The following is a 19,488-nucleotide window of genomic DNA, read 5'->3' on the forward strand; positions in this document are numbered from 1 at the left end:
TTTTTACAAAGAGAAGGCTGGTAGTGCAATAAGAGACTGCGCTGCTGTGGTAGAATTCAAGGTATCTTTATTGCCAACGCGTTTCCTGAGCCAGTCCCAGCTCACTTCATCAGGCCCTGATGAAGTGAGCTGGGACTGGCTCAGGAAACGCGTTGGCAATAAAGATACCTTGAATTCTACCACAGCAGCGCAGTCTCTTATTGCACTACCAGCCTTCTGTTTGTACCAAGTCCTTGGACCTCGTGCAGACTGCTGCAGCTGTTTTATGCGATTATAGGTGTTGTGACTCTCACAACCCTATCAGGTGAGCCTAACACTTGCTGTGCACTCGTCTACTTTCCATACAGACCTACGCATTGGAAGCGCCCTGTCTCCCCCTTTTCTTTTTACTTCATGTTTTGGACTTGCTCAGTGGTCCTCCTCAGCCACCCATACAGACGGACATACATTAGATATCACCCGTCTCTGCTCTCTAACTTCACCACCTCCCCTCTCCCTCTATCCGACCACCATCTACTCACTTTCTCATCCCTGTCCTCCTCACCTGTCACCCCTGTCCAGCAACATAAGCACCCCCGCAGAAACCTTGCACACCTACAGTTGTGGCAAAAAGTATTAACACCCCTGCAATTCTGTCAGATAATACTCAGTTTCTTCCTGAAAATGATTGCAATCACAAATTCTTTGGTATTATTATCTTCATTTAATTTGTCTTAAATGAAAAAACACAAAAGAGAATGAAGCAAAAAGCTAAACATTGATCATTTCACACAAAACTCCAAAAATGGGCCAGACAAAAGTATTGGCACCCTCAGCCTAATACTTGGTTGCACAACCTTTAGCCAAAATAACTGCGACCAACCGCTTCCGGTAACCATCCATGAGTTTCTTACAATGCTCTGCTGGAATTTTAGACCTTCTTTGGCGAACTGCTCCAGGTCCCTGATATTTGAAGGGTGCCTTCTCCAAACTGCCATTTTTAGATCTCTCCACAGGTGTTCTATGGGATTCAGGTCTGGACTCATTGCTGACCACCTTAGAAGTCTCCAGTGCTTTCTCTCAAACCATTTTCTAGTGCTTTTTGAAGTGTGTTTTGGGTCATTGTCCTGCTGGAAGACCCATGACCTCTGAGGGAGACCCAGCTTTCTCACACTGGGCCCTAAATTATGCTGCAAAATTTGTTGGTAGTCTTCAGACTTCATAATGCCATGCACACGGTAAAGCAGTCCATTGCCAGAGGCAGCAAAGCAACCCCAAAACATCAGGGAACCTCCGCCATGTTTGACTGTAGGGACCGTGTTTTTTCTTTGAATGCCTCTCTTTTTCTCCTGTAAACTCTATGTTGATGCCTTTGCCCAAAAAGCTCTACTTTTGTCTCATCTGACCAGAGAACATTCTTCCAAAACGTTTTAGGCTTTTTCAGGTAAGTTTTGGCAAACTCCAGCCTGGCTTTTTTATGTCTCGGGGTAAGAAGTGGGGTCTTCCTGGGTCTCCTACCATACAGTCCCTTATCATTCAGACGCCGACGGATAGTATGGGTTGACACTGTTGTACCCTCGGACTACAGGGCAGCTTGAACTTGTTTGGATGTTAGTCGAGGTTCTTTATCCAACATCCGCACAATCTTGCGTTGAAATCTCTTGTCAATTTTTCTTTTCCGTCCACATCTAGGGAGGTTAGCCAAAGTGTCATGGGCTTTAAACTTCTTGACACTGCGCACGGTAGACACAGGAACATTCAGGTCTTTGGAGATGGACTTTGTAGCCTTGAGATTGCTCATGCTTCCTCACAATGTGGTTTATCAAGTCCTCAGACAGTTCTTTGGTCTTCTTTCTTTTCTCCATGCTCAATGTGGTACACACAAGGACACAGGACAGAGGTTGAGTCAACTTTAATCCATGTCAACTGGCTGCAAGTGTGATTTAGTTTTTGCCAACACCTGTTAGGTGCCACAGGTAAGTTACAGGTGCTGTTAATTACACAAATTAGAGAAGCATCACATGATTTTTCAAACAGTGCCAATACTTTTGTCCACCCTCTTTTTTATGTTTGGTGTGGAATTATATCCAATTTGGCTTTAGAACAATTCTTTTTGTGTTTTTTTCATTTAAGACAAATTAAATGAAGATAATAATAACAAAGAATTTGTGTTTGCAATCATTTTCAGGAAGAAACTGAATATTATCTGACAGAATTGCAGGGGTGTCAATACTTTTGGCTACAACCGTAGACACCCACACGCTCTCTGACTCTATTCTACCACTGGCATCCATATCCTCACGCCACGACACAGACAGTGACACTAATTTCTACAGTGCCACTCACATCAGCTATTAACGCAGTTGCCCCTTTCATTCATGGCAGATTGTGACGTATCAACAGACAACCCTGGCACAATAACACCACTTAAAAGCTCCGGAAAGTGTCAAGAGCTGCAGAGCGGCGTTGAAAGAAAACAAATTCGCAAGATGACTTAACTGCATTCGAACAGGCAACACTCTCTTTCAAATCTGCCTTTACCTCTGCTAAACAGGCCTACTTCACAACCCTCGTATCCTACAACCTCAAACAGTTATTAAAAACTTATAACTCCCTCCTCCACCCACCACTGCCCCCTCCAACCTCCCTCATCTCTGCTGAGGACTGTGCCACACGCTTCAAAAAATAAGATCGACCAAACAAGGCAAGTCTTTATGGTTCAACCACCACAACCCCTTTGTATACCAGACCAATGCCCAAACCCCATAACCTCACTCTCCAACATCACTGAAGGGGAGCTTAATTGTCTCCACTACAAATCGCACCTCACCTGTGCACTCGACCCCATCCCACCTCCTCCCCAACCTCACCACCACTCTTATCCCATCCCTAACCCACCTCTTTAGCCTATCACTAACTTCTGGTACCTTCCCTTCTGCTTTCTAACATGCCACAATCACGCCTATCCTCAAAAAGCCAACCCTCGACCCAACCGCTATGTCTAGCTATCGTCCAATATTGCAGCTCCCATTGTCTTCCAAACTCCTGGAGCAGCATTTCCATGTTGAATTTTCCTCCCACCTCTCATCTAACTTGCTCTTTGACAATCTACAATCGGGTTTCCGCCCCCATCCCTCCACTGAGACGCCCTGACCAAAATTACTTACGACTTACTTACAGCCGACGCTAATGGACAATACTTCTCCTAGACCTGTCCTCTGCTTTCGACACAGTTGACCACTGCCTCCTACTACAGATCCTCTCCTCCTTTTGCATCAAAGACCTTGCCCTATCCTGGATCTCCTCATACCTTTCCAACTGCACATTCAGCGTCTCCCACTCCCACACTACCTCGTCATCCCACCCTCTCGCTGTTGGAGTCCCCCAAGACTCTGTTCTAGGACCCCTTCTCTTCTCAATCTATATACTTGGCCTGGAACAACTCATAAAGTCCCATGGATTCCAGTACCACCTGTATACTGGCAACACTCAGATCTCTCTCTCTGGCCCAGATGTCACCTCTCTGCTGTCCAGAATCCCGGAGTGTCTATCAGCCATATCCTCCGTCTTCTCTCGCATCCTTAAACTCAGTGTGGACAAATCTGAACTCATCATCTTTCCTTCATCTCACAGATCTTCCTTACCTGACCTATCAATCACAATTAACGACATCACGCTTTTCCCCGTACTGGAAGTCTGCTGCCTCGGAGTAATCCTTGACTCTGCCCTGTCCTTCAAACCGCACATCCAAGCTTTTTCCACCTCCTGTCCCCTCTAGCTCAAAAATATATTTCCAGAATCTGTCCTTTCCTCAACCCTCAATCTACTAAAATGCTTGTGCATGCCCTCATCATCTCCCGCCTCGACTAGTACAACATCCTTTTCTGTCGCCTCCCTGTTAACACCCTCCCACCAGTTCAACCTTAACTCTGCTGCCCGACTAATTCATCTCTCTCCTCGCTACTACTCCACTTCTCCCCTCTGCAGATCTCTTCCCTGGCTCCCATTCCCTCAGTGTATCCAGATCAAATTACTAATACTGACGTACAAGGCCATCTATATCCTGTCTTCTCCATATATCTCTGAACTAATCTCCTGATATCTTCCCTCACGTAATCTCCGGTCCTCCCAAGACCTCCTTCTCTCCTCCACACTTGTTCGCTCTTCACCCAACCTCCTCCAAGACTTCTCCCGAATATCCCCCATCCTCTGGAATTCCTTGCCCCAACATGTCCGACTATCAGCCACACTCAGATCCTTCAGACGGAACCTGAAAACCTAACTCTTTTTTTTAAACCAAAGATTTTTATTATATTCAAATGTCGTTATAATTACATTCAAGCAAAGCTTTCAAATCATCTCCATTACATATAGAAGAATACACGACATTCAATTTCCTCCCCGTCATAAAAAGAAAAGATAACCTAACCCGACCTCCTCCCTCCCCCCCCTTCCCAACTGCAATACAGACTTTCTCAATGTGATTGTCTCCACTGTAACCACATGGCCCAGAGTTTTTCAAAGTGAGCTTCCGTATGTCGCCTTCTATAAATTCTCTCCTCCAATCGGATTACGTTATTCACACGGATAACAAACTCCCCAGTCGGGGGTTCAGCATCGATCCATTTTTGAGCTATCAGCTTACGGGCAATATATAAGAGTTTTGCTATGATGGACTTATAGGCATTCCCCACCGACACCTCCTCCACATACCCCAACACACACGTTACTGGGTCCCTTCCTATATCACATCGGTATATCTTCTCAACAAGCCCTATAACCTCCTCCCAGTATAATGAAAGTCTTGGACAAGACCAAAGCATATGGAGCATTCCCGCAGGTTCATACCCACATCTTGGACACTCCGCATTATCCCTCAAGCCCATTTTCCTCATAAGTTCTGGAGTCTTATATGTTCTATGTACAATATATATTTGCGATATCCTACCTGGCTCACTCAAAGAGAGTTTAGGTATATACTCTAAAATAGACTCCCATGTATCATCTACTATTTCCCCCACTTCTCTCTCCCATTTAGATTTTACTGTTAGAGGAAACCCAGTCAAGTAAGAATATAATAAATCTCTATAGATGGTAGATATAACACCTCTCGTACCCCCGGACGCACACACATAGTCCAATACCACATCCCTCTGCACCGTCATATTCATTATCTGTTTCTGCGCTTGAAATGCATGCCTGAGACCAAAATATCGAAATTCCCCACTACATGGGAGTCCAAACTCTTCTTTCAAAACAGTAAAAGACTTGATCTCAGACCCCTCCAATAGTTGCCACACATATTGCAAACCTCTCCTCTCCCAATCAATAAAGTCCTTCAGTTTGTATAGTTCAGAAAGGTTCACATTATCCCAGATAGGTGTATATGTCGTCAATTCCTCAACTCTTCTAAGAATTTTGATATGTTGCCATATTTTGTGCATTAGTCCAAATGTGGGCATGTCCTTCCCTAATCTCCCAAAGTTTCCTGCTTCTAGACTCTGTACCAATGTTCTCTTGTTGGTCAGTTGGGCCAAAACTCTCCCCATAACGCTCAAGTTCCCCTCCTCTCGCCAACCCCTAAAGTGCTGCCCCTGCGTTGCCACAAAGTATATCCATGAATTTGGCGCCGCCAACCCACCCTTTTCCTTCCCCCTTTGCAGTATTTCCAATTTAATTTTTGCTTGTTTTTTCCCCCAAATCAATTCTCTAAAAATGGTATTAATTTTGTAAATTTTTTTCTTGGGAATCCAAACCGGGGCATTATGGAGGACGTACATCAACTGAGGCATCAGAATCATTTTAATTAGATTTGTCCTCCCCACTATTGATAGTACTAGCTTACACCACGCTGTCATCTTAACTTTAAATTTAACTAGTAATGGGTCCAAGTTTAGTTCGAGAAATCTAGATATAGGCATAGATACCCATATTCCGAGGTATTTAAATTCCTTAACTACTTTCAAGTGTCTAACTACCCCCCCCACATCTTGATCTCCCAGCTCTCTATCAATCCCCATGATACATGACTTGTCCCAATTAATTCTCAATCCGGAAAAGTATCCAAATTTCCCAATAAGGCCCATGACCTCAGTCAGTGCTTCTCCGCCGTCTTTTAAGAAAAGGAGTATATCATCCGCGTATAGGGCGATCTTTTCCTCCAATTCCCCATATCTAAAGCCTTGTATTTCTTTGGAGTTACGAATTTTAATCGCTAACGGTTCCATCGCTACAGCAAACAATAACGGTGACAATGGACATCCCTGACGAGTTCCTCTGAACAACCCAAATGCCTCCGAAGTCTCCCCATTAATCCTAATATATCCTTTCGGGTCTACATACAGTAACTTAACCCAGGAGATAAATCTACGCCCAAATCCCATACATTTCAGTACTGCCCATAAATACTTCCACTCTACCCTATCAAATGCCTTTCGTGCATCCAGTGAGACCACCACCCTTTCCCCCCTATTATCTGCTGGAATTTGAATATTCAAAAAAAGTCTTCGCAGGTTAATGGCGGTAGATCTATTTTGTAAGAACCCTGATTGGTCTGGATGTATCAATTTGGGGACAACTCTAGACATTCTTATTGCCAACATTTTGGCTAGTATTTTAACATCTGATGTCAATAATGAGATTGGTCTATAGGATTCTACGGATGAGGCATCCTTCCCTTCCTTAGGAATCACCACGATTACAGCCTCCCTCATAGATCCTGGCAATACCCCTTTCTCTACTGCCACCTCAAGTACGTGCTTAAGTTTGGGTGCTACAATTTCTATTAATTCTTTGTACACTTCTCCTGGGATCCCGTCAGATCCAGGTGACCTGTCATTTGTTAATGATAGGATAGCCTTCTCTACCTCTTCCACAGTAAATAATTCTTCCAAGTTTTGTTTATCAATATCATCTAACTTAGGTAGCTCTATCTCTTGTAAATATCTATCCATCTCCAGATTCGAGGCCCTCAATTCCGAGGTATACAGTTCAACATAATATTCCTTAAAACACTCCAATATCCCGGTGGTATCCTTATGGACTGCCCCATCTTTAGTGACAATTTCATATATTTGTGAGGGTTTTTTCTGTGCTGCAGTAATCACTGATAATAAATGTCCCACCTTTTCCCCCTCTTCATAGAACAATGCTTTTTGGAATGCCCTTTTCTTATCTATCCCTTGTAGGTATAACTTATTTACTTCCTCTTGTGCTTCTTTTAATGCGTTTTGGGTGTCGGCATTGGGTCTAACTATCATTTCTTCCTCTGTCCTACTAAGCCTATCTGCTGCCTCCTGATTCACTTGCATCGTTCGTGTCTTCTATCTCGAGATATCTCGTATGAATAAACCCCGCAAGTAAGCTTTCATGGTATCCCATACAATAAGTGGATCCGCAGTACCTTCGTTTAACTGAAAAAACTCAACAATATCATTTTTAATAGTTCCCATGTTTAAACATTTGAGCCATTCCGGGTGAATTGTCCCCCCTGCTCTCTTCCCTTTCCCCATTCCCACTCTCAGACTAACCACAACTGCCCTGTGATCGGAGATAAGTCTCTGTAAGTATTCCACCGTCCCAACCATTCTGTCCATGCCCCTATTACCCAGTACTAAGTCTATTTGTGATAAAGTGTGATACGAAGTCGAATAACACGAAAAGCATTTCTTCCCCTCATTGCGTACTCTCCATAAATCTATCATATCCATTTCGCTAACATATATCCCAAATGGAGTCATCTTGTTTTTCCTAGGGCAATTACCCCCATTACCCGCCCGGTCTCAAAACTCATTCATAACATTATTAACGTCTCCTAATATTAGCACTGGATAATCCCCTCTCCCTCCAATCCACTCAAAAATCTCCTGCAATTTCTTTTTCGAATATGGGGGTGGAATATAGAGGGCCACCACAATCATGCATATTCCAGAAATTCGACAGTGCAGAGACACAAACTGTCCGTCCTTATCTACGCAAGAATCAATTTCTTCATAATGAGTATGAGAGTGTATCAGTACAGATACTCCCCTTGCGTAAGCTGAATACATAGAGTGATAGGCACGAGTGATCCATTTTTTCCCCTCCAACCAGTTTTCCTTTCCTTTAATCAAATGGGTTTCCAATAAACATGTAATAGCTGGATTATGCCTCCTAATTTCTGCCATAACTGCCGCTCTTTTATTTGGATCAGACACTCCCCGTATGTTCCAACTTAGAATTTTTGCATCACCACTCATTATGTCCTAAAAATATAAAATATAGCCGAGCTCCTGTGGTCACTATATTGTATTGCAGTATATGAACTACCCCATAACAAGGCCCCCCCTGCCTCCCTCCACTCCCCCCCCCTCCCCTCTGTCCCAATCTAGCTGATTCTCTCTTTCCAACGAGAGAGGATACAGCCAGCCCCCAGTTATTGCAGACCCATATAAAGCCACTGAGTCTCCTTCCTCTGGCGTCCATCACTCCCACCATCAAAAACAAGAATGCTCATCAATACTAATCAGGCCGCATAACATTTTCTAACAAGGATATTGCAAGAATCATCAAAAACGCCCGGGGATCAATACCCCTAAAAATAGTTCTGAAAAAACCAGGTACCTCAGGGCACCACATCAAAAAGAAAAAAGTATATACGTCCGAGAGTCACAACTTCATCCGTCTCCGTCTCTCTCTGCTCCCAACTTGGAACGATTGTTCTCCATCCATTTGACGGCTTCCTCTGGGGTCGGGAAGAACTGAACAGATCCCAACGCTGCTACTCTCAGTTTGGCAGGATACATCATAGAATACTTCACTCCCAGCGCTCTCATTCCTCTCTTGACCTCGCCAAATTTCATCCGCATTTTCTGGACCTCTGCTGAATAGTCCGGATATATTTCAATACGGCTTCCATTAAACGTGAGGTCCTGCAGCCTCCTGGCTTCCCGGAGGATAGTCTCTCTGTCCCTGCAATTTAGTATCCTGGCCAGCATAGTACGGGGAAGACTACCCGGTGGGAGGGGTCGTAGGGGGACACGGTGTGCTCTCTCCACTGCGAACACCCTGGAGAGCGTATCTCTGCCGATCTTGGATAAAATCCATTGCTCAATAAAGTCGGTGGGATCACTGCCCTCTGCTTTTTCCAGAAAGCCCACAAATCTAAGGTTGTTCCTCCTTGATCTATTTTCTAAATCGTCCTGTTTTAAGTGCACTTCTGATATCTTTTGAGCATGCTGGGACTGAGTTCTCTGCATTTTGTTTACAGAATCCTCAGTGGTGCTCACCCTCTCTTCCACAGCACCCATCCTAGTATCCGTCTTGTTCAGTGCCTCCTTAATGCCAGTGATTTCTTCTTTGATCTTATCAACCCGGCTATTCAATCTAGTCAGTGTCTTTTTGCAAAACGACACCACCATAAAGACATCTTTCAGGGTTGGCTCTCTCTCAGGGGTCTCATCATCGGCTCCACTGTCTTCCTCCTCAGACATACATTTAGGGGCAGCGACTTCCCCTCCCCCTCTTCTCCTGTTATCAGCGTCTCCTGTGGCTTCATCGCTCACCCCTTCCCCCTCCAGCACAGTACCTTCTCCGGTGTCCCCCTCCTCCTCCCTTGCAAAGCGCTGCAACTTCTGGAGGATTTGTGACCGTTTATCATAGCTCTCAGACTGTCTCCGCGCCTCCTCCACTTTCCCGGCGCCATCTTGTGCAGTCACGCTGCTGTCCTCCCCGATATCTTTCTGCCTCCTCCTTCCCATCTCAGCGCTTCTCTGTACTCCCGGCGTCTCCTCCCGACTCTTAAGCACTTACTGTGCCAATAGATGTGCCCAGATCAGTGCTAAAGCGGCCTGATGAAGGATATTACATAAAGCTGATGGCAGAGCTCCTTTGCCTAGCGTCTGCTCACATCAGCGCTAGGCCACGCCCCCCGAAAACCTAACTCTTTAGGAAAGCTTACAGCCTTCAATGACCCCGCTGCCTCCTCACCACTACCGGATCTACCACCCCATCATCACCAGAGCTGCTGCAACCCCCAACCTACTGTATCATTCCCCATCATCTTGTAGAATGTAAGCCCGCAAGGGCATGATCTTCTCCCCTCTGTATCAGTCTGTCATTGTTAGCTTGTTTACTGTAAGTGGTATCTGTAATTTGTATGTAACCCCTTCTCATGTACAGCACCATGGAATCAATGGTGCTGTATAAAAAAATAACTAAAACGACCAATGAGCAGTCACTCAATGTAACTGCAGACTCACAGAGCATGAACTCCGTGCTGTGAGAATTGTCCGGTGTCAGCGCCACGAACGGCGGTCATGTTACTGCATGTATGCGATATGCACTCTCCTGGCCACAATCCTACTAGAATGTTTTCAGCGTGCTTAATACAAGTGTTTTGCACAAGGCCAGAAACCGTCTAGTCGGGTTGACTGGAAAAGCATTAGGTATGGTATGCAAATTTTTAATTTTTTTTTTTGTGTGGCTTTGAGCGTGCATTATTACTTACATTTAATTTCTATTTATTTGAATGGGTGAAAAATGCTGAAAGAATTAACATGCTGCAAATATAAAAAAAAACTGCAAGAAAAAATGTAATTTTTTTTTTACATCTCCCTTACTTTACTGGTACTGGAAATTGCATTGTTACAAAATAAACGTGCACAAAGCGGCAAAAACGCCACATGTGAGCATACTGTTACTGTTGCTCTTAAGTACTTGCAAAAAATTTAATTTGAAAAGTAAACAGTAAAAAAATTGTCAGGAAACCTTGTAAAAATCACAAAAATCCAACCTGGTCAGACATTTAATTGGTCCAATTGCTCATTGCAATTTGTTTCTATAGTGGCACATTGAAGTCTGCAGTATTGCCATGCTTTTTCAGTGATTTACAACTATTTATTTGTTGTCACTGGAGTCTCAGGAGTGGGTCTTTTCAGTTTTTTTTTTAAAGACAACAGATATGTTATGGTTTATTTTTTGCATTTTTGTATGCCTGTTCTGTAGCTTTCACCAACTCATTGTGTCTTAATGCAGGTGCCATCCTTGCAGGAAAAAGGGGACTATTTGAATTTTGAGGAATTTGTTTCTTTCTCAATGCTTGTCAAAGGTACACAAAAATCTTGTCAAAAAGTATCTTTTGAAATTTATTTTTTGTTTTTAAACTTTCATTTATGGTAACACTATTTTTTTTATACCATAGATGTCTGGAAAACAGCTTAAAGAAACATTTGTAAGAAATCTCAATGGAACCAGCCTAGAGGAGATCTCATTAGGCTTAAGTATAACCCCTCTTTGCATCCTTTGTAGGGGTTTTGTATTTATTTGCCTCTATCAAAAGATTGGTGTAATTGCTTACTCTTGGAAATTCAGCCTGTTTCTGGATTTTTCTCTTTTAGTGCTTCCACAAGTATTGTCCTGCACAGTCCTCTCAGATTTCTTACACCTAGTAGTGGTTTGTATGTCGTTAACCTGTGCACTGGGGTTTTACATGATATACAGGAATACAGTTTCTTTCAAAAACACATCTTTTACAAATATCTGCCAGGCCTTCTTAAATGCACAAATTGAAGACCGGAATGTACCTTCTGTTACAACGTTTCGTGTTTTCATGAATTTGCTTACAGCCATTTCTATTTTAGCTGTGGATTTTCCTGTGTTTCCAAGGCGTTACGCCAAAACAGAAATATATGGTACTGCCGTAATGGATCTTGGTGTGGGATGTTTTACTTTTGCAAATGCCCTTATTTCCCCGGAAGCTAGATCAAAGCATGACGAAAAAACCTCTGCATTTCACATGGTGAAAAAACAACTTATTGCAGTGTGGCCATTAGTCTTTCTTGGACTCGGACGACTCATCAGTGTCAAAGCAATAGATTATCATGAACACGTCTCGGAGTATGGCGTTCACTGGAACTTTTTCTTCACTTTGGCTATTGTTAGAGTGTTTTCATCATGTCTATTGACTTTAATTCCGAGACGAAAAATCTGGCTTGTGGCTACAATTATTATTTTCTGCTATCAAATACTTCTGGAAACAACTAATTTAAAGACCTTTATCTTGTATGGCAGTGATGAAAAAGGCACAAGACATGGTTTTCTTAATGCAAACAGAGAAGGAATATTCTCTGTAATTGGTTATGTTGGAATTTATGTGATTGGAGTTCAGATTGGCTCTTACCTTTTAAAGAGAAGGAAATATGTGAAAGAATGGATAGCATTACTTCTGAAGTTCACCATTTTATCTGCTACAATCCTAGTTAGTGTGATCATAGTTCAAATGTATGTTGAGCTCATCTCCCGTAGATTGGGCAACTTTCCATTTTGTATTTGGACTATTGGCCAGTGTATGGCTTGGCTATGCTTAATATTTCTATGTGATCTGATTTTGGTGTTTGTTAAGCATTTGACTCCTGGGAGCTATATTCCTAATACTTGGAATATAAGCAGTGCTATGCACAGTCATCAAAAGAATGTCTTGTATCTAAAAGACAAAAAAACAGGCATTCATTTCTGTCTAATTGAAGCTATCAATAGGAATCAGTTGCTGTTCTTCCTGCACTCAAATATACTGACTGGTGTAGTAAACCTAATAATTGATACTCTTCACAGCAGCAGTATATTCTCGCTCATTGTACTTCTTATTTACATGTTTTCAAACTGTTTGATTTCTTATATTTTACACGTAAATAGTATTACTGTTAAATGGTGGTGAGTAATTGGGGATTGTTTAATGTTTATGCATTAAAATGTTTTGATGAAAAATGTTTCCCTTCCTCAGGGTAAGTTAGATTTCATTGCACTAATGGGGTTTAATGGTGCTATGATACTAATGACCTACCCCTAAGAGAGGTCCTCAGTGTCAGATTGTCAGGGTATTGTCAAAACACCAAGATTTCTATGTATTCATACTTATTAGGAGGGAATACGTGGAATGGTACAACACAAAATTCTTAGAAAATATGCACTGGAATGTTTACTGTATTAGCAAGTAATTACTAAAATAATATTGTCAGGACAATGTAACATGTCCACTTTTATTGTCCTAATCATCTATATATTTTAAAGTGTAACTTTGGGTAATAAAGAAAGGAGCCATTTTGCAAATCAAATATTTTTCTTGCCATTCCTTGACGTCTCTCTCATTCATATACACTATTATCATTTGAAATTGGGTCTCCTACTCACAACTAGAGAAAACTAAAGGACAGATGACAAAGCTTGCCTTGTCGGAGCGGTTCTCCTCTTGAAAGGGGTTGTGGAGACACGAGGGTCAGTGGGTGCTCTCTTCTGCTGGCCCTGCTGTCTTTAGAAAGACCGCATGGACCAGGGATGATCCCACTGAACGCCGGCACTCCTTTTCCGTGAGAAGAATTCTGCTCAGATAACACAGGGTGAGGGTAAAACAGTGTGGCAATATTTTATTGCACCATCAACAGGCAATAACATAAAGTACAGTCCTAGGAAATACACAAGATGGTGGAAATTACAGAGTCTCACCCTTCCGCTGGCTCGCTGGGATTAGAGCTGTGACTTTGGGGCTTCAAGGGCCTACCACCCCCACCAGTGGCACCCCTCTTTTGGCAGGCAACCAGAGAGCAGAGGTAACTACAAGCTTAGGATGCTGACAGTTTATTGAGGTACATGGCCAGGTGACCTGATTGTCCCAACTTGGATTCTCCAAATGTCTTTGAGGGTTCATTGATGGTCAATGAAGCAGATCTGTATTCCACCATCTAGAGTAATGGTCCCTTTAGATAGCATCCTGTAGAATGTCAAATCTGTATCCCTCTTGAAGGAACCATGGTGTCCTGGCTGCTGTTTTTGAGTCTCTCTCCTTTTTGCAGAAGGATAGAAATCCCCTTTTATACTAACATCTGTGGTTCAGGTCATCATCCACAGGTCAAGGGGTGGGGGGGATGAGATTGAGATTGTTTAAATACTCAAACAATGAGAATTAATCTGCATAGTTTTTTTCCTCCACTGTATTGCAGGTCAACAAGCTGCCTGGCCTGGTATAATGGGTAATCAACATCGATTGTTCCATGACACTGTGTCCCTGTCTTTTAAGAATAGCACACAATAAGCTGCAGCAAACATCAATTCAACCTACAAGAAGAGTCAACGTTCAGTCTCCTATGAACAGAAGCTCATGTCCCTGGGTCTCCTGAAATAATATGTCTTTATAATTAAGAATAAACACTGTGTTTTGCAGGGGTTGACTGACTTAGGCCATGTGCACACGCTGCGGTTTTGCTGCGGTTTTGCTGCGGTTTTGGCCCTGCAGAACTGCAGCAGTTCCGCAGACATGGTACAGTACCATGTTAGCCTATGGGTTTTCAAAACCGCAGTGCTCACGCTGCGGTTTTTTACCTGCAGAAAAGCTGCGGGTTTTTTTCCGCAGCATGTCAATTGTTTCTGCGGATTCTGCTGCGGTTTCACACCTTTAACATAGTAGAGGTGTGAAACCGCAGGGCAAAACCGCAGGCCAAACCGCAGCAAAACCGCAGGTCACTTTACCGGTTCCGCAGGTGAATCTGCAGTGTGTGCACATACCCTTAAAGAAGAATTCAGAATCCACAAATGGGTAAAAAATAGTAAAATGATTTATAGTCTCCCACTCTAACCCCCGTGGCTCCTGTGCAATCTACTTCAGGAGGCAGTGACCAACCCATTAGTTGTTCACCTAACCGCCGAGGCCCATGATTGGGGATAGCAGTTGTGCCTTTAATTACAAACCATTCTAGACATTTGACCTTTGCAACCAATCATGGAACTGGGTAGTCAGGTGACCGAAGAACTGGAGTTGATTCCTCACTGCTCTGCCAGAGATCACCATAGTGGCTTGTGCTGGAGGCATAGGGTTTAGAGTGTAGGTGAGAATAATAGAAGGAAACTCTTTCTTTTTGACAACATAGTGTAATAAAATTCCGCCTCTACATTTTACAGAAACTGCCCTTACTAATGTCTAGTGGTAGGCGCGAGCACTAAAATGCTTGTTGCTCGGGTCGAGCAAATTGGAATGCTCAGGTGCTCAACCCAAGCAACGAGCCCAATGTAAGTCTATGGGAAACCCGAGCATTTTTGCCGCCCCCCCAGGCGGTCTGCGGATGGACTAAAAATTGCAGAAATCGATGACCGATGGGAATAGAGCTCAAATGACATGGGAACAGCATGGGGAAGACCCCTTGAAGCATTTCTGACTCCCAGGTCACTGCTGTGAACAATGTTGTCAGAGTCTTACGCCAATTTTACAGACTCACAATAAAACATACAAAAACTAAACCAAAATGGATTTTCCTGGGAAATATGTTAGGGAACATCCTTTCCAGGGTAATGACTTGTATGTAAGGCAAAATAAATAACCAAAAGCAAAATTGCTCCTCAACCACTTGGGCTATGTTTACATGTAGCGTTTTTGTTCCTTTTTCAACTTTAGCATTTCTTTCAACCAAGACAAATGCATTCACTGGGAAATGTCATTTTAACATTTTACAACCTTATCAGGCCATGTGGTGTGTGACACATCATCAGACACATCCTGTTTCATTTATGAAGGAGGGACTCTGAAAAACACAAAAGCCTATTTTTATAGGGCCATCAGGCGGCTTTTACTATTCTTAGAGATCCATCAGCCGGCTATGCTTTGTTGTTCCCGTTATTAAACAGTGGGTCTCCTATACTGTTATTGCATGTGCAGTGAGTGGCAGAGCTGCCAAAAATTAGGACACATAGTAACTTTCTTTCAGAATCCGGTGGAGGCAGAGGAGTGGATCTCCAAGAGAGAAAGATGCTGGAAGCAGTATTGATAATCTATATCAACATTGTGATCTATGCATGTACCTGAACTGAGTTACTACAATGGCTAATAGCTACATTTCTAAAACTACTTGTTCTCATATAACTTTGCCAGAAGTAGTAATGATAATATATGTCAATATCGTGACCTATTCGTATATCTGCACTGAGCTACTATAGTGACTAGTGGCTATGTTTCTAGTGCTAATTGTTCCTATATAACCTTGATAAGATGTTATTCCAGAAGAGAGACTCCAGAGGCAATAACGAGAATATGTGTCTATATAGTGATCTGTACATGTGCTTGAACTGAGTTACTGCAATGGCTAATAGCTACATTTCTCATACTATTTGTTCCTATATAACTTTGCCAGAAGTAGCGATGATAATATACCATATTTTTTGCTTTATAAGACGCTCCGGATTATAAGACGCACCCCATATTTTGAGGAGAAAAATAGGAAAAAACTTTTTTTAATAAAACGGTGGTGCCTCTTATAATCCAGGCATCTTATTGCTTACTGGGGTTGGTGGCTGCGGTGAAGCAGGGTCCCAGGGTCGCTGCTGGAGGAGGCAGGAGTGGGGTGATACTGCAGGCCACAGGAAGGGATGAGAGCTGCCAGGGGGGCTCGTACTGCCTCCAGGGGTCTGTGCTTCTACCAGGGGGCTCATGCTGCTGCCAGGGGGCTCATGCTGCTACTAGGGGGGCTCGTGCTGCTACCAGGGGTCTGTGCTGCTGCCAGGGGGCTCGTGCTGCTACTAGGGGTCTGTGCTGCTGCTAGGGGGGCTCGTGCTGCTACCAGGGGTCTGTGCTGCTGCCAGGGGGCTCATGCTGCTACCAGGGGGGCTGTACTGCTGCCAGGGGGTTTGTGCAGCAGCCCGGGGCTCTGCCGACATTGACCGGGTGTATGCCGCAGGGGGTGTCTGTCGGCGCTGTGGGTGTCTCCGAGTGCCCAGCCGTGTCTCCGGTTCCCATCCCGGGGCTCTGCCGACATTTTGCGATGGGCCAGAGCCCCGGTGCTCCCTCTGTATTGGCTCTCTCTGTATTGGCTCCGGAAATATGGCGGCCGCCGCCGGGGGCGGCGCATGCGCTGTCGGCGATCTCGGGACAGATCTCGAGAGATGAGATCTCAGCACTGAAATCTCATCTCTCGAGATCTCAGTCCCGAGATCACCATCAGCATGCGCCGCCGCCGTATTGCCGGAGCCAATACAGAGGGAACCCCGGGGCTCTGGCCTGTTGCAAAATGTCGGCAGAGCCCCGGGATGGGAACCGGAGACAAGGCTGGGTACCCGGAGACACCCACAGCGCCGACGGACACCCCTGCGGCCTACACACGGTAAGGTATATCCTCTATCCTCTTTGTAAGATGCACCCCCATTTTCCCCCCAAGCAGAAAATACGGTATGTCAATATATGGTAGTGTCCTATACGTATATCTGAACTGAGCTACTATAATGGCTGATAGCTATACTTCTAGTGCTGTTTGTTCCTATATAACTGTCATGATCCAGGGTGGATCTGACAGATTAAATGCACAAGTAACCTTTTTTTTCCTGTGAGCTGTTTTGCTCAGGGTTGGTTTTGTCCCCGGTGGCCAGTATGATCATTGCACTTGTGCTTAGAGAGAGTTTTGCCCCGTTGGCCAGTATGGTCATTGCACTGGTGTTTTTAGTTATAGTTTGCCCCCGGTGGTGGTTAGAGTAATTGCATGGGAATCACTAACAGGTGTGTTTGCTCTATAAAGGTGTGTCAGTAGTGGTCACTCACGTTGGTGATATTGTTGGGCTTTCCAACCATCCTGGGTGAAGGAAGGAGCTGGATGGGGAGCTGGAGGAGAGTCCAGGGCGGCTCATTCAGAGTCCTGGAGTGGCAGCCATGGTGTCAGCGAGGAGTTTGTGTAAAGCATGGTGGAGTGGCAGCTATGGTGTCAGTGAAGAATTCTTGCAAAGCTTGGTGGAGTGTTATGATTGAGTCACCGTAGGAGGCAAAAATAGAAATGCTAGCTAAGTCCAGAAAACCAGAGAAGTTGGCAGCTATCGGATTGCAGACCCCTGAACCTATCAACACAACTAGCAGTAGCTGTGGGGGGCTCCTACGATGCCCTAGGCCCCTCGATCACAGCCGGAGGACTACATAGCCTAAAGACAGAAAGGGAAATCTAAACTGCCCCAGAGCAGACCCCAAAGTAAAAGGCAGCCCCCCACATATAATGACGGTGAAGCAAGAAGAAAGAACAAAACACAGACAGAAAGATAGACTGAGCAAAGATGGGGCCCACGCTAGCTTAGATAGGAAAGGACAGGAAGGCTGCTGTCTGCAATCCTGAAAACCCCTATGAAAATAACAGCCAACAAACTGACAGTAAAAAAGGCCCTGAAGACGCTAGGCTTCAAAAAAGCTATGTCAGTACTCAGGAATATTCTGAAGATAGAGCAACAGGCAAAAGGAGATTCAGCTCACCCCAGCAGGGAATGGCAGAATCCAGAAAAGCAAGGAAAACAAAACACTAATGCAAAAAGGCAAAGCAGAAATCTTAGCTTTAGATGAGCAGGAATCAGACTGGTTTCCTAGAAGTCCACAGAGAAATCACCCGCAGGCCAGAAGGGCGTCGGCAGCCTTATATCCAGTCATTAACTCCACTCAGCCAGTCAGGTGTTTGACAATCAGGCTCACTACCTTTCTTCACCAGAAGAGGGAGTTCCTCGGGCCTCAGTAGTGAAGGGGAAAATGAACTCACAACAGTGGAGTGGCAGCTATGGTGTAGAGCTGCACTCAGTTTGCTGGACTCTGTTACTGAGAGCTCACTCAGTTTGCTGTACTCGGTTGCTGGACAGCTGCACTCAGATGCTGGACTCTGTTGCTCCAAGGCGGCACTCAGTGCTGGACGCTGTTGCTGTAAAGCTACACCTAGGTGTTGGACAAAGAGGAAGATGCACTCAGGTGTTGGACTCTGTTGCCAGGAGCAAGTGCATCAGAGCAAAGCTAAGTGTTTCCCTGGTTGTCACTTTTCCTCATGTTGGTGTTAGTGCAGCGGTAGGGCCAGTGCCTGTGCCACCCAGCTCCCTAGCAAGGGATAGGTGTAGGGTGTGCCAGGGCTACAGGTTCCTGAGCGGCCCCCGGTGCAGAACCGGCATAGGGAACGTTAGGAGCATCAGGGACACTGACTCAGGGGAGTGCAGGAGGTCTCCACGTTCCCCGTTCCCTATTGCAGGGCCCTCCATTGTAAATGTTTCCCTATCCCCTTTGTCTTGTTGTATTAGTTACCGGCCTGCAGACCGCGTCAAACTGGACAATTACACGTGCCGTGTCCTGTTGTATTAGTTACCAGCCTGCTGGCCGTGTCACACAGGACGGGGCACGTGACAATAACTTTGATAAGATGTTATATGGATTGCCTGATGCGGTGGTGTCTCTCCCCCCCCAGTCCTGGATATCTTATCCTGCTGAATTGTTGGGATGTAGATTGAAATGAATAGATATGTAACCATTCTACATTGATATCTGGGTCCCTAGTCCTCCAGGAAGTAAATTAAAACCATTGAGATTTCAATGTGTGAGGGTGGCAGGGGCGTCGGTGCTACACTCCCTGGTCCGGAAACTCGGTTACCCTTTGGGTCTAGTAAAAAACTGAGTGGCCGGGCCAAACCCAGAGATACCCTTGTTGGAGATGGGGGGGGGGGGGGCTGAGGGAGCCAAATCTGGTTTTTCTTTTGTTTGGGATGTGTATTAAA

The 19,488-nt window shown here is 44.5% G+C and overlaps 1 protein-coding gene across 1 annotated transcript in view; it reads left to right on the forward strand.

Moving 5' to 3' along the window:
* The window catches only part of PIGW (phosphatidylinositol glycan anchor biosynthesis class W), a 45,611-nt gene extending 32,544 nt beyond the window's left edge, over positions 1-13,067 (forward strand). The window contains exons 2-3 of the mRNA XM_073560738.1: positions 10,993-11,065; positions 11,159-13,067. Coding sequence (XP_073416839.1) covers positions 11,159-12,670 — 1,512 coding nt within the window. The 5' untranslated portion in view covers positions 10,993-11,065 and the 3' untranslated portion in view covers positions 12,671-13,067. The remainder of the gene's footprint in view (positions 1-10,992; positions 11,066-11,158) is intronic.
* The last annotated feature ends 6,421 nt before the right edge of the window (positions 13,068-19,488 follow it).

This window comes from Dendrobates tinctorius, unplaced genomic scaffold (genome assembly GCF_039654945.1).
Source record: "Dendrobates tinctorius isolate UK_male_01 unplaced genomic scaffold, ASM3965494v1 ptg000304l, whole genome shotgun sequence".
NCBI classification, from domain to species: domain Eukaryota; kingdom Metazoa; phylum Chordata; class Amphibia; order Anura; family Dendrobatidae; genus Dendrobates; species Dendrobates tinctorius.